Raw genomic sequence first — 14,031 nt, 5'->3', positions numbered from 1 at the left:
TAGGCTAGTCCTAAGAAAGATTCCCTTGAATCTAAAGATTGCAGCCCAGATAGTAGAGTAGTGTAACTTGTTTGGCCGAAAAATGGGAGGATTTTGAAAGCATTTTGTTTTGTGATCATGACACCTTCACCTCTGGAATTTAATGCATTGCCTTTCTATTTTTGCAAAATTTCTCTTATTTGGATGGCTATATGTGCTTTGGTGTCTGTTATACCGTTTATGTTGCAAAGCCATCTGCTAAGACGGAGTCAAATTCGCATCATTGATTATTATTTGCGCAAAAATATTTTCTCAGAACATTCAGCACATTTCAAAGCGGAATTATCATGTGTCCATTGATCCTCACTGTAGTTAAAACATTGAAACACAGCATTCCACAGGAGAAGTGTTCAAAAGCAGCACATTCACTACAAATATTTTATTTAAATAAATTTTTAAAATGTTGCAACTTGTGGATAATGATTGAAATTTCAGTGCTTAACTTCATTAACGAGAGTGGCATATTTAATCTAAATGTGCAGATCAGAGGTAAAACAGAGTTTAAATCATTCTGATTACTTTGCTCACTCCAGTAAAATAAGTTCTAGGTTTATTTTTTATAAATCGCGATATGTGAGTGGAAATTGCGTACGCACATTTCTATGCTTTTTTTGTGTGTTCGCAACATTTATTCATCAGGTCTCTGGTCCTGAAGTACATCTAATCTTAGGGTGTTTTCCCACTTGAGTCCTCTTTAAAAGAACTGAAAAGGACCAAGTGTGAAAACACCTTAAACACACCCAATTAAATCGACCTGATCATCAGAAGTGCACTTGAGAACGTAATAGTGTTTCAACTAACAGATGCATACAAAATCTGCAGTTTTGGAGCTGCTCCAGGACCAGGATTGAGAGAAACTTCTAGAATATTAAAGAGTCTAAGGCAGCGTTGCAGTATTACTGTTTATTATCTTCATTTATTTTTTAATCTCTGACAGACGAGAAGCTCCAGGAGATATTTAATTGCACAGCATGTGGACAGCAAGTCAATCATTTTCAGAGGGATTCCATCTTTCAACATCCTGCACTGCATGTTCTTATCTGCAAGGTAGAAGCCAGATTCACTTGTTACAGCCAATTATGCGCTTCTATCTCTCATTAACATGCATGCCTTTTTCCTACAGTCATGTTTCAAATATTATATGAGTGACGATATCAGCAAGGATGATGAAGGGATGGATGAACAATGCAGGTTGGTGCATAACATTTATTTTTATTTGTTTATAACATTATACGATAGCAACATATTTAGTAGACAATACCAATATTTGTGTAATTTCACGTTTACCACAGCAAAAACTTATCCTAAAGAATGCACTGCTAAATTAACAAAAAAAGTTAAATTAAATGAAAACAGTGTTGTGCTAATTTAAGAATTTTTTCAATTAAATCAATTAATTAATTTAAACCACAGAGCAATGATACAGGTTAAGTTAACAGTGTTTTTCAGGTTTATAAAAGCAGTATCAAGTTAACAGTCAGAAATTTGACTAAATAAATAAATAAAAGTGTTGCTGTTTTTACTGCACGGATTCAAACAGTGTATACTACTGTAGAAAAATTGCTAATGTATTATTATTTTTTTTACATTTTCCTATTAACTTGAAAGTCCTGCTGGTTTAAAAATCATTAGAAAATACAATTGCATTTTCCCCAAATGAATTTAATGATTGGATGTATTTTCTTTTCAGGTGGTGTGCAGAGGGTGGCAATCTGATTTGCTGTGACTACTGCAGCAATGCCTTCTGCAAAAAATGCATTTTGCGCAACCTTGGACGAAAAGAGCTGTCTGAAATCATGAATGAAGAAAGCAAATGGCACTGCTTTGTGTGCTACCCAGAGCCGCTGAAAGACTATGTTAAAACCTGTGAAAAAGTTTTGCTCAGTTTGGAATCTCGTTATAAAAAGCCAAGGGGAGAAAGTGACAAGACAAAGCGTGAAGATCGCAAACACAAGCATACCAAACGAGAAAAACCCGCAGTAAACGGACAGGATTATGCTTCAGACGGAGCGGGAACCGTAACCTTTTCCTGTAAGACGTTGAAGGTTCCCAAAGAGCTAGTCAAAAAGACCAAAAAACTAATCGAGACCACGAACGGTTTGAACCGTACTTTTGTGCAATTCCTCCAGCACACGTCAAATGGCCCTGATGCTAAGGCGGTAAGTTATAGACACTTAAAGGCCTTCAAATCAGTTTTGGCGGATCTGAAAAAGGCTCATACAGCTCTTGAGGAGTCGCTTGAAAAAGAATTTGAAGAGAAAGGCCTCAAGTTTCAGAATGGAGAGGAGCAAAGACCTCCAGACAGTCAAACTGCAGGTAAAACGGTTGTTAACTCGCACCACGCTGACCCTACAACTGTCACGGAGGAAAGTTCAGATTGCCCTACTACGGACCATAATCCTGTGGTAGAAGAGGAAAACCAACAGGACAGTAACTCAGCTGATGTTGAGATGAAGGAGAGCCTTCCACTCTCGCCAGAGGAAGCTCAGGACTGGTCTGAAGAAGGAGAACGGTCTGAGGAGAAAGACCCTGAAGAAAGAGACCGGTCTGAAGAAAGTGAAGCTAAAGATCAGGAAATGGCAGATAATCCGGACTTTGAGGAAAGCTCTGTGCCAGCGGGTGAAGCGTCTCTGGATAAAGACATTGTGTCTATTCCACCATCTGTCCCAGAGGAACTCTTTGAGATGGTCGAGAGTCTCGCTGTAAAGAAAGAAGATGACTCTGTAAAGAAAGAAGATGACGCTGACAACTCGACCGATTCCAGTGATGTGAAATCGACGTCCAACGCTGAGGTCGTGGAGTCCAATAAGAGCCTTACAAAACTGGGTAAAAAACTCGTCGTCAAACTTACACCCGTTCCTCTTAAAATTACCATAAAGCGAGATAAGAGCAGTGAACGGTCACCTTCAGAAGACATGGATGGGGAGACGTTACCAAAGGAGGGTCAAGATAGCCGACGCTCCCCCAGGATGAAGACCACACCCTTACGCAAGTCACCGGAGGCAAAGAGCAAACGTAAACCAAAGTCGTCAAAGGCAAAAGAAGAGCGCAGTGAGCCAGTCGAGGAGCAGTGTGATTCAGACTCGGATGAGGTCCCTGAGGTCCTGCAGACGGCGGCTCTGAAGGCCAGCTCTGATGAGAGTGAAACCGAAAACAGCGGGAAGGCTTCTGGAAAACGGACCAAGACGAAGAAAGTGGCTACCCGCTCAACTGCGAAAGGGAAGCCGAAGCGCAAACTCGACATGGGCTCCTCGGATTCGGACCAGAGTGACAAGTCGTCAACGGCAAAAAAAAGAAGATCCAAAAGGAAGAAAGGCAGGGAATCGGACTCCTCAAACCACAACTCCGATCTTGAGAAGCAGATGAAAAGCCTGGCCAAGATGGGTAGTGGGAAAAAAAAATCCAAAGGCGTCAAAAAGGAAGAGAAGGAAGAGGAGGAATGCAGTAAAGAGGGCAAAAAAGCGCCTAAAAGGTCATTCGAGCGGAAACGAAGGTCTCAGAAAGAAAAGGCTAAAACCAAGGAAGAGTCTTCCTCCAGTGACGAAGATGAGGAGGAGGAGAAAGAGGAGGAGAAGCAGGCTGATAACTCAGGAGAGGACAGTGATCAGCAGAAGATTAAACCAATACTCGAGTCCGTTATGGCCAGTATTGATGGTTTCCATCAGTCATCAGGTCAGTCAACAAAATGGTTGAGTTAAGCTACATTTTATGGCATAAAGTATTCGCTGCCTATAGTTCATTGATTTTAAATTCGGAATAAGTAAGTGGTAGAAAAACGTACTAAATTAACCACTGTCCCTTTATAATAAAAATAATTGATCTTGATTTTGGGAAACATGTCCTGCCAAATTTGTAGCAGCTTTCAAACTAACAGGTGGACCACATAACCATTGTAAAATGTAAAATATATACATAAAACGGGAAACTATGGCGTGCATAAAAATGGTAAATAACTCTCAGCACACTAAAGGGGCTTTTGCACTGGAGGAACAGATTCATAGTTCCCATAACGTTTGACAGAAGTGCCCGCTTTTTTGGCGTGTTCGCACCGCAGGAACTGGGAAGTTTTTCAGTTATAGGAACGCCTTTTGGGAGACTAAATTACCTCCTACTTCAGGCCAGGGTCAAATCCAACGCAATAGGATCTACCAGTGACGTAAGTGTATGTTGATTGGCTGAACGCGTGCCTTACAAAACGCCTGCCTCCTCCACAACAGATAAATCACAGCACGTTTCATATGGTAAAGAAGTGACTCATTAAAATAATTAAAATACGGTAAATATGAGGACCTAATTTACATCACAATTAAAAAATAATTTACATAGACCCCCAACCTGCAGACTGTTGGCTAGCGTTATCTGCAATCAGAGTTCAAATGTTTTTGACCTGCTTTCATGTCTTTTTTGGTCTCCTGATGTTTTAGTTTTCTGAAGCTATCAGAGCTGCTGCCTTGAGTGTGAGCTGTGTGGCAAAAATAGACGCACTGTCACCTATTTACTATCTACTTCCTGTCACTTCTGACACCTTGTAGCTCTCCTGTTAATAAGGGTGCCTAACTGAAAACGAACTGCTCACGCCCTGCTCACACACTATATGTGAAACATCACTAGACGGAGACGCAAGTCGATATATCGCTAGCTACGGACTGGTAGAACATTTGAGAGCAGTTAATATGGACCCGTTTTGGATAGATGTAGTCGCTTACTTAAATTATATAGGACAGACTAGCTAAAAAAAACTGAATTAACGATTATAACTAAGACACTGAACACTAAAGGTTTGAGAAGCACTGAGATACAGTCTCTCAGATCAGACAGGTCATCATCAGCGCTCTATAAAACTACGATTTTGGACTTGTGTTTATTGAATTTCATGGCTTTTTCTTGTTCTTCAAGGTGATGAAGTTGAATTAAAGGCTGAATCCTCCCAGGTGGTGGATGATGACGATGACCCTGAAAATAGGTATCATTTATACTTGCTGTGAATATTTTTTTTTTAAGTTTCTGTCTGTTTAACCTGTTAAGCTTCACCAGTGCGTCGGCGCACTGAAGCGTTTTTTATTTATTTAATTCAAAATTACTATCAGATTTAATGTTATACATTGACAAACTATACATCATTAAAAAGATATAAGACTCAAGTTTCAGTATTTGACCACTATTGTATTCTGAGAAACTCATAGTGACAGTTATGTCTTAATTTGTGTCAGGAGTTATGAAATGAAAAAATGAGTCGATACCTTTAATATGAATTATGCGCGTCAGCCGCTCCCATTCATAAAAAACTCTGTGCTGTCGTCATGACAGCGATACACAAAACAACGTCCCTCAGGGCTTTAGCTCAAAAATGTGCAGATTTGGAGAAATATTGATAGATTCTTTTAGATTCACATCATATTTCTATAGACAGGAATAATATTTATTGAATTTATACCCAAATGCGTCAATGTAATCTTTATGAGCGTTTGGTATTCTAATTCACAGTGTTTTCAATTCATACCAATAGCCTGAGGGCGCTATATGCACAGTAATATAGTCCATATATGGCACATGAAGAAGAGCCATGATCATGTGACATTCCAGGAAGCCTCGAACACACACACAGCTAACAGAGATCGGCTGTAATCATGCAGATAAAAGATGTTTTGAAGACAATAAACATGATTGCAATGATATCTGATTTGCCTGTGTTCTTCAAGCCATGCCAGGTATTTTTATAATAATAGATTATATTTATAATGTAATGCTAATCTATATAGACTTCATCATTGTGCATAATACTATCAAATAATATATTTTCTGTCTGATTTTTTTATCTGAAGCTAAATTAGATCACAGAAGATTATTTAAAACATTCGGCTTGAGTTATAAAGTACGTTTTGAGCATAAATATGGTTTTAATCTCATATATTGTCGTGTATTGATGGTGTGCTAAGCTAACATGCTAGCTAGCCCTAACTGTTAGTCACATGACATGGTCTTGAAAAACATTTAACTAAATACAGAGTTTTGGGCTTATTATCTTCAGATTTTAAACATAAAATGTTTAGACATGTGGCTTTAGCTGTAGTGCATTTCTAGATTGCTCCAGTGCCAATTTCAATTTTATTTTCATGAGGATGTTTCATAAAAAATAATTTCTAATAACTTTACAAAACTTTGAAGCTATTTATAACAATTTTTGTCATTACGACAATAATTAATTCTACATTTACAATAAACTGCCAGGTGTCAGCTTTCAAACGAGATCATACTTGTGGTTTTAGTACAAAGGGTTCATGAACTGTATCTGTTTCAGTTTTGGTATGTCATTTCTGGGGATTTTTCAAAAGTGGCGTTGCAGCTTAACAGGTTAAACTCTAACACTTGGGGTCTTAAAAATATTATCCAGTGAAAGTTAAGTGCCCGTATTATGCTTTTTCGAATATGACATTACATGTAGTGTGCTGTTCTATATAAAGCTCTTTCTAAATGTAAAAGATCTGCAAAGTTTCAAAGATCAAAATGTTTCATATAAAAGTACACACAGATACTCTAAACTTAAACCTCCAGGTGCGGACAAAACGCATATCTCTGGTATTTGCTCTATTTGAGCTTGTTTTTGGTAAAATGTTAATAATATGATGTGATGAGCAAGTTTCTGACAATATAAAGCTACAGTACCAACTTTGACAACTTGGTGTTATTTAAAAAATACAGAGTTTCTTAATTCCTGAAAAGTAGCAGTTTTGGACATGTAAGGTTTCTGCCCTTCTGCATTTCAAGACCGTAACTGTTGGACTTCCTGTTAATAAGCAGAAACCACTCAGTTTTTAATCGTTCCCTGGGGATCGAACCCATGATCTTGATGTTTGTAGTTACATTGAGGCACGTCATTCTGCATTTGATTTAAGATGATCAAACTAGTTACCTTAAAAACATCCCAGACTGGACATTCAGAAGTTAAATAAGTTTAACTTAATATCTTGTTTCTATCTCTTCTTAAAAGAATTGCCAAGAGGATGCTTTTGGCGCAGATCAAAGCCAACTATTCGTCTGGAGCTGATAGTTCATCGGATGATGAAAACGCAGATAAAGAGGATAGGGATTCACGTAAGAAAGGAAAAGATGGTGCAAAGGAGCAAGAAGAAAGCGGTGAGTTAAGAATTAATTCAGATTTGAATGCAGTTTAAAGCAGATGTGTTCCTGTCATGTATAATGCATTGATGTTCGTGCAGATAAAGAGGACGAGGACGAAACTTCAGACTCGGGCTCAGATGTTGACGTGAAGAAAGGTGGACGCAGGCACCGTTTGCTGCGTAAGAAGTTGACTCTAAGTGAGGGTGACTCTGATGAAGAGACCCCAGTCAAAAAAAAGAAAGAAACCAAAAAGAGAGGCAGGCGGAAAGGTCAGTGTCGAGTCTAAACATAAGCCGGCACATGTGACTCCTCTGATGTGTTGTTGAATGGTTTTATTGATTGCGTTTGTGCAGTGGACAGTGACGATTCGGCAGACTCAGACTTTGAGCAGTCGCTCTCGGGCTCCAGTGATGCGTCAGCGCTCAGTGAGGCTGTGAGTGAAGAAGAGGCTGAAAACAAGAGCAATAAACGCAAAACACGGTAAGGATGGCAGCGGTTCTGTAGTTCCATGCCATGGCGTAGCTATCGACACATTGGTTCGCGAGTTTGAGTCCCTGATCCACTGTACTATCCCTTATTTAAGAGCTAATGCAAAAATCATAAGCAGCACCATCTGGATGTTAAAAAGATAGTTTACTCAAAAATATCTCAAAAACACTCAAAAATATCATCATCTTGCTTTAGTTGGGTAACAAAGCAGTTGACGGTAGCCATTGACTTCCATAATATGTATACACAGAAATTTCTTCTTCTGTTCAGTAGAAGAAAGAAATTTAGACAAGTTTGGAACCACTTGAGGGAGAGTAAATGATGACAGAATTTATTTTTGGCTGAACTATCCCTTTAATGTCAGTCAATTGACCCCAGTGCAGCTGAAACAAAGAGCAACTCAGTGTTTCTGCTCACCAGGCAGAGCATCACGAGGGAAACGCTCCCCTTTCGACAACATCTATGTGTTAGTCAGATAGTGCATACGATTTGCGACCCAGACGGAGATACAATCACTGAATGCATTTATTATGATGTATAGTTAGGCCTTTACTAAAATAAATACCTGATCATTGTGGATTTGAAATTCTACTGACATATTCCCGTCTACATTTGTTGTTTCTCATAGTGGTGCAGTGTTGTTGTGGGAAGCTCTCTATTTTGATGGTCCACTTTGGACATTCTACTAGTGGTGTTAAAAATATTGGGATTTAGAAATGTATTGAAACGGTTTCAATGCTCCTTTTCTGCAGTATCGATACACCGATATCAGCGTTCTCTCTCTTCTCTCCGACGACGAATTAACACACGCCCTCTTCCTCTCACTTACTCGTCTTATTCGCTCCGGTTAAATAGTGCTTGTATTGCGCATAATTTTACTCATTCCCGCAAGTTTCACACTCACACCAAAAGTGTGTGCACCACTGATCTATAGTTTTAAACGGCGGCCTCATACCAAAGTACCAAACTGATTTCTTTTTCATGGTTTATCTCACTTAAATGGTCAAATACATAGTCAAATGCCCGTCTTCCCGAGTATTCAGGTAAATACAGTCAGTATTGGAACATAATTGTAAATAGTTTAGAGAATAGGCATGTTGTGTAACCGTACATTGGATCCTTGCATAAGCTCTTAAAGTGACCGAAGCCTAATATTCCTGCTGCTGTCTGTCATGTTAATCAAAGAACAAAAGACAAAAGAAAATCACTCTGCTCTTGACTGAATAATTTTAAGCGTTAATCTGTATTTAATTTTTACAATATTTATCCAGAGTTATTTACATTTGATTACTTTCATTTCTCTAGTATTTCTTGCCTGAATATACTGTTGAAACGCCTGAAGCCGTGTTTATTTCATTTGTCTCTTTATTCTATTGTATAGAATAACAATTTTATAATATAAAATAATAATATAAAATTTATAATAATATAAAATAGAATTTAATTCTCAAATTGTTTTAAAATAATGTCTTTTTTTTCTAAATGTAAGCTATTACTTCAGAATTACACAAATTATCAAACAATTATGAGATAATACAATATCTGTATGGATGGTATCATAAATCATATTGGAATGATCATGTGACACTGAAGACTGCAGTAATGATGCTGAAAATCCAACTTTGATCACAGGAATAAATTACACTTTAACATATATTCACATAGAAAACAAATGTTTTAAATTGTAATAATATTTTCCAATATTACGTTTTTTATTGTGTGTTTGATCCAATAATTGCAGCCTTGGTGAGAATAAGAGATGACTTTTAAAAACATAAAAAAAATCTTATTGACCCCAAACTTTTAAGGGTAATGTATGTTTTAAGTGTCTTAAATCAAATGTGCAAATAAAAAGTGGTCTCTCTGGACACATTCTCCTTTCGTAAAATCTTCTGCTAAATTATTATGGATTATTAATAATCATGGTTTATTATTGCATTTTTTATGACTAATGAATCTAGTACTGTTCGCTGAGGTAAACAAAACTTACCAAACATGTCCTGGTATCACTTGTAGATCGTCCAAGAAAGCAGGCAAAGACGGTGAGAGAAGTTACCAGAAAGAAAAGAAAAAACGACGTCGCATTAAGGTTCAAGACTCCTCATCCAGTGCCAAGGTGCCGTACATTACACATCTGTTTCAGCACGATGAATAAACAAACTGCTGATGTCTTTAAGGGAAGTATGTTTGTTTTTCTGCTCTACAGAGTGGAGAGGAAGGGGATGGAGATGGTGATGAGGAAGGGGATGACAAAGGGACACCCAAAAATCGCAAGAAGATCCGCAAGATCATTAAAGATGACCTTCTGCGGACGGAGACCCGAGATGCCCTGAAGGAGGAGGAGGAGAGGAGGAAACGCATTGCTGAGAGGGAGCGCTTGAGGGAGAAACTACGAGAGGTACAAATCTAAGAGGCAGATATTTAGGGCTCACAAACTGTTCCTCTGTATTATAGTTTTCATCTTGTACAGAAAACTCAAAGCTGGGGCTCTTTGGTTTCAGACTATCGTGGTGGAGGAGTCGTCGCAGATCGCGTGTCCCATCACCACAAAACTGGTGCTCGATGAGGACGAGGAGACCAAGGAGCCACTAGTGCAGGTTCACAGGAACCTGGTGACCAAACTCAAACCCCATCAGGTGGATGGTGAGTTAACCATCACTTATATTTTTTTTAAATGCTTTGGTTATATAGTGACTATTCAGCATTTCTAGTATGTCCCTGAAAAGGGTTAGCCGAAGTAAATCACTGTTTAAAGTCATCATCAAATAAAAATGTACCCGTTCAATTTTTTAACAACAAAATTAATTTCTCCATCTCTAAAACTAGTATATGTCGCTAAATAAATCTCCATAAATCATTACCCAGAAATGCGTCATGTGTAAACTAGTCATTTTATTTTATTTCTTTTCATTTTACTTAATTTTTTGGAGTAAAATTTATTCAAGCATTGATTAGTTGTCGAAATATAAAAAAACAAAAGAAGGAATCCGTGCACCAAACAAGTTCAAAAGTCCTAGATCCATTGAGAAAAAGTTAATGAAGATTAGTTAAGTACAAACGTGATTAAAAAAAACTAAACAAAAGAGTGACTCTGCCCAAAAGAAAAAAAAGAAACAACAAACATTTCAGTCCATCTTGGACTATCTTCAGTGCTTTTCAATTTAAATAACTGCATACATAGTTCAAGGCACTAATTGGAGACACCAAATGAGTAAGATACAATAAGTGAATAATGCTAATTCCACATGGGTGGAGTAATCTATTGCACATGCTACAGCAACAAACCACAATAGAGGGATGGGAAAGACATATATTTTCTCAATGGATCTTGGACTTTTAAACTTGTTTGACGTGCAGAAATCCCCCTTATTCTTAACGTAAGAGCAGACAAAGCCATTTTAACGTACATGTGCCGAGGTCTCCGGGGTCTCATTCGCTTCGGTTATGTTAGCTGTAGAAAAACAGTCCGTTATTTTGCTTGATATTGCAAACTTTTACTTATCATATTATTTTAATTGGTTTTCATGATCATAAACACTTGTTTGTAGCATAGCTTATTGGTGCAGGACTTTATCATATTTAATTAGTTTTAGTCCCTCATAGTGTCCTTTTGTAAGTGGAAAGACACAGACACCAGGTGACGTCTTGTGTTGTTCTGTTTGCAGGTGTGCAGTTCATGTGGGACTGCTGCTGTGAGTCGGTGAAGAAGGTAGAGAAGTCTGCTGGCTCCGGCTGTATCCTGGCCCACTGCATGGGTCTGGGCAAAACCCTCCAGGTAATTTATTTATTTATTTATACCATCTTGTTATAATACCATGCTATGAACAGCTGTAAATGTAATTGCTTTGTGATTCTGCTGTTCTCTCGGCGTCCTGCAGGTGGTGACGTTTCTCCACACTCTTCTTCTGTGTGAGAAGCTGAACTTCTCCACGGCTCTGGTGGTGTGTCCTCTCAACACTGTGCTCAACTGGCTCAATGAGTTTGAGAAGTGGCAAGAAGGCCTGAAGGACGAGGAGAGTTTAGAGGTAGAGATTTGGTGTTGTATCATGTAGATCTTTCCATTACGCTTTACCGTTATCTGTTAATCACACGGGTCCATTTGAAACTCCACACAAAGTATGTTGAAGTATTGTATAATGAATGTTACAAATAAACATAAGTGGCCATATTGTATGTAGTGCACTTTAGAGAAGTGTAAAAAAAAAAACGAGACGAGTGACGCTTGTATGCAATTTCCCATGAAAACCATCCCGTCAGGTCTAAAATATAAATGCTTATAATAGGCTTACCATAGCGAATCAGGGTGAGACAAAAACACATTTTGGAAGGATTGATCATGTATTGACTCGTTATGAAAAAAAAATTATTTGAACAAAAAAGCTTCATAGTCAGGGTTCCCACGGATCCTTGAAATCCTTGAAAGTTAATGGAAAAAAATTCAAGGCCTGGAAAGTTTTTGAAAATAAGCATGCATAGATACAGGTCCTTGAAAGTGCTTGAATTTATTTTGTGCAAGAAGTTTTCTGGAAACAAAATCCATATTATTCCCTCCGATCCACTAATGTCTTATTTCGCCAACACCTCGTGGCCTATGCGCACTAGCTTACTTGATTTACGTTAGTTACGCACATGCCATGACGTTCACGCGTGCACAAAACTACTACGATGGTCCCTCAATATTTCATGGTTTCATACAAAAGTTAATATCAGATAATTTGAGAATATAGTATAGGATGTGCCGAATATTCTTCAGTTTTATGCTAAACAGAAATACGACAAATAGAATATCAGATCTCTGCTTTTTTGCACAGTTGTGTTTGACACATAAAAACGGTAACACGGTCTAACCTTGCTCCCACTTGAAACGTGTCCCCACATTAAGTTCTTGAATTTGAGGCTATTGGACCTGGAAAGTCCTTGAAAGGTCCTTGAATTTGAAGTTAAACAAGATGTGCATACTCTGCATAGTGTATTTTTAACAATTGCAAGGGTTGATGCATTTTCTGCCACTTGTCCAATGTTAAATCTGAGTCCTGAATCACTGATTCAAAGATCACTTGAAAATTTCTTTTCAACGTTGACATTTAATCTCACCCTATGTCGGTGTCTTTCCCTCTGCTTCAGGTGATAGAGCTGGCCACAGTGAAGAGACCTCAGGAGAGAGCCTACGCTTTACAGCGCTGGCAGGAAGATGGCGGCGTCATGATCATAGGATACGAGATGTACCGCAACCTCACGCAAGGGCGCAACATCAAGAGCAAGAAGCTGAAGGAAACCTTTCAGAAAACTCTAGTTGATCCAGGTGAAGTTACTGCGTTAGCAAAGACGACGCACATCATTATGATAAAACCTAGAAATATCAGCTAATAAAAATGTTCAAATAGGGATTTTCAGTCCTGGAAATAACATTGAAGTAATTAAAACTGACATGCTGCTGTTAAATGTTTAATTTACTGTAAAGTTTTCTTTGTTTTGATGCACAGGTCCGGATTTTGTCATCTGTGATGAGGGTCACATCCTGAAGAACGAAGCGTCTGCCGTCTCCAAAGCCATGAACTCCATCAGGACCCGTCGGCGGGTGGTGCTGACGGGAACGCCTCTGCAGAACAACCTCATCGAGTGTAAGTCACTCTTTTTGCTTGTGCTTAAGGGTGCGATGGTAAAATGACGGTTCGGTACATACCCTGGAAAAACAGTGGTTTACTGAACAAACTATGGTCCTGTCTTTACATAAAAATGTCCGTCAATACTGCTGCAACACTCATCGTACTGCAGTGCTGTTGTAAATGGCGGAAGTGTGTCCACTTTTGGATGCTAAATATTTTAGCAAAATGTGTTTTTTAGCCCGAATTATTGCACTCTAGGGCTGCAACTAACGATTATCTTGATAATCGATTAATCGGACGATTATTTTTACGATTAATCGATTAATCGGTTTATGTACTTATTTTAGTTTTAGCCATTTTTTCCCCAAGTAAATTATTAACAAAGGGTCTTTATCATTCAACATAGACTTTTTAGAGATTTTAACCATTTTGCATTGTCATATCCTCATCAAAAACATACTTGGAGTTGTGTTTTATTATGTGTTAGTAATCCTTTGTCGAACTCTTCTGCAATCAAAACACTGACCCTGACGTACTCTAGCAAATTTCACAAGGAGATTTCAAATGTTTTCACCATGGCAGTCCTTAGGGCTCCTAAAGTACAGTAGTTTAACATCCCGAACAAAGCTTATTAAGGAATCTTGCAGAACATATTTTCACGAAGAATAAGAATAAAGAATACAGTTGCAGTAAATTGCATTTTATTTTATTTTTTCCTGTAAACAAAACACACAGCTTATACCTGGGAAACAGCTTTATAGCTTATGCTGTGAAATCA

The 14,031-nt window shown here is 38.2% G+C and overlaps 1 protein-coding gene across 1 annotated transcript in view; it reads left to right on the top strand.

Moving 5' to 3' along the window:
• atrx (ATRX chromatin remodeler) overlaps positions 1 to 14,031 on the top strand; it is a 50,274-nt gene that overhangs the window by 8,896 nt on the left and 27,347 nt on the right. The window contains exons 7-20 of the mRNA XM_081383056.1: positions 977 to 1,086; positions 1,163 to 1,230; positions 1,730 to 3,711; positions 4,936 to 5,002; positions 7,028 to 7,173; positions 7,257 to 7,427; positions 7,512 to 7,638; positions 9,664 to 9,763; positions 9,854 to 10,045; positions 10,149 to 10,290; positions 11,313 to 11,422; positions 11,526 to 11,672; positions 12,772 to 12,949; positions 13,131 to 13,268. Coding sequence (XP_081239182.1) covers positions 977 to 1,086; positions 1,163 to 1,230; positions 1,730 to 3,711; positions 4,936 to 5,002; positions 7,028 to 7,173; positions 7,257 to 7,427; positions 7,512 to 7,638; positions 9,664 to 9,763; positions 9,854 to 10,045; positions 10,149 to 10,290; positions 11,313 to 11,422; positions 11,526 to 11,672; positions 12,772 to 12,949; positions 13,131 to 13,268 — 3,678 coding nt within the window. The remainder of the gene's footprint in view (positions 1 to 976; positions 1,087 to 1,162; positions 1,231 to 1,729; positions 3,712 to 4,935; positions 5,003 to 7,027; positions 7,174 to 7,256; positions 7,428 to 7,511; positions 7,639 to 9,663; positions 9,764 to 9,853; positions 10,046 to 10,148; positions 10,291 to 11,312; positions 11,423 to 11,525; positions 11,673 to 12,771; positions 12,950 to 13,130; positions 13,269 to 14,031) is intronic.

Source organism: Scardinius erythrophthalmus, assembly GCF_964197995.2.
Source record: "Scardinius erythrophthalmus genome assembly, chromosome: 13".
Classification (NCBI taxonomy): Eukaryota; Metazoa; Chordata; class Actinopteri; order Cypriniformes; family Leuciscidae; genus Scardinius; species Scardinius erythrophthalmus.
The sequence above is the reverse complement of the archived record's forward strand: the minus strand, read 5'-3'. Positions and strand labels throughout refer to the sequence as shown.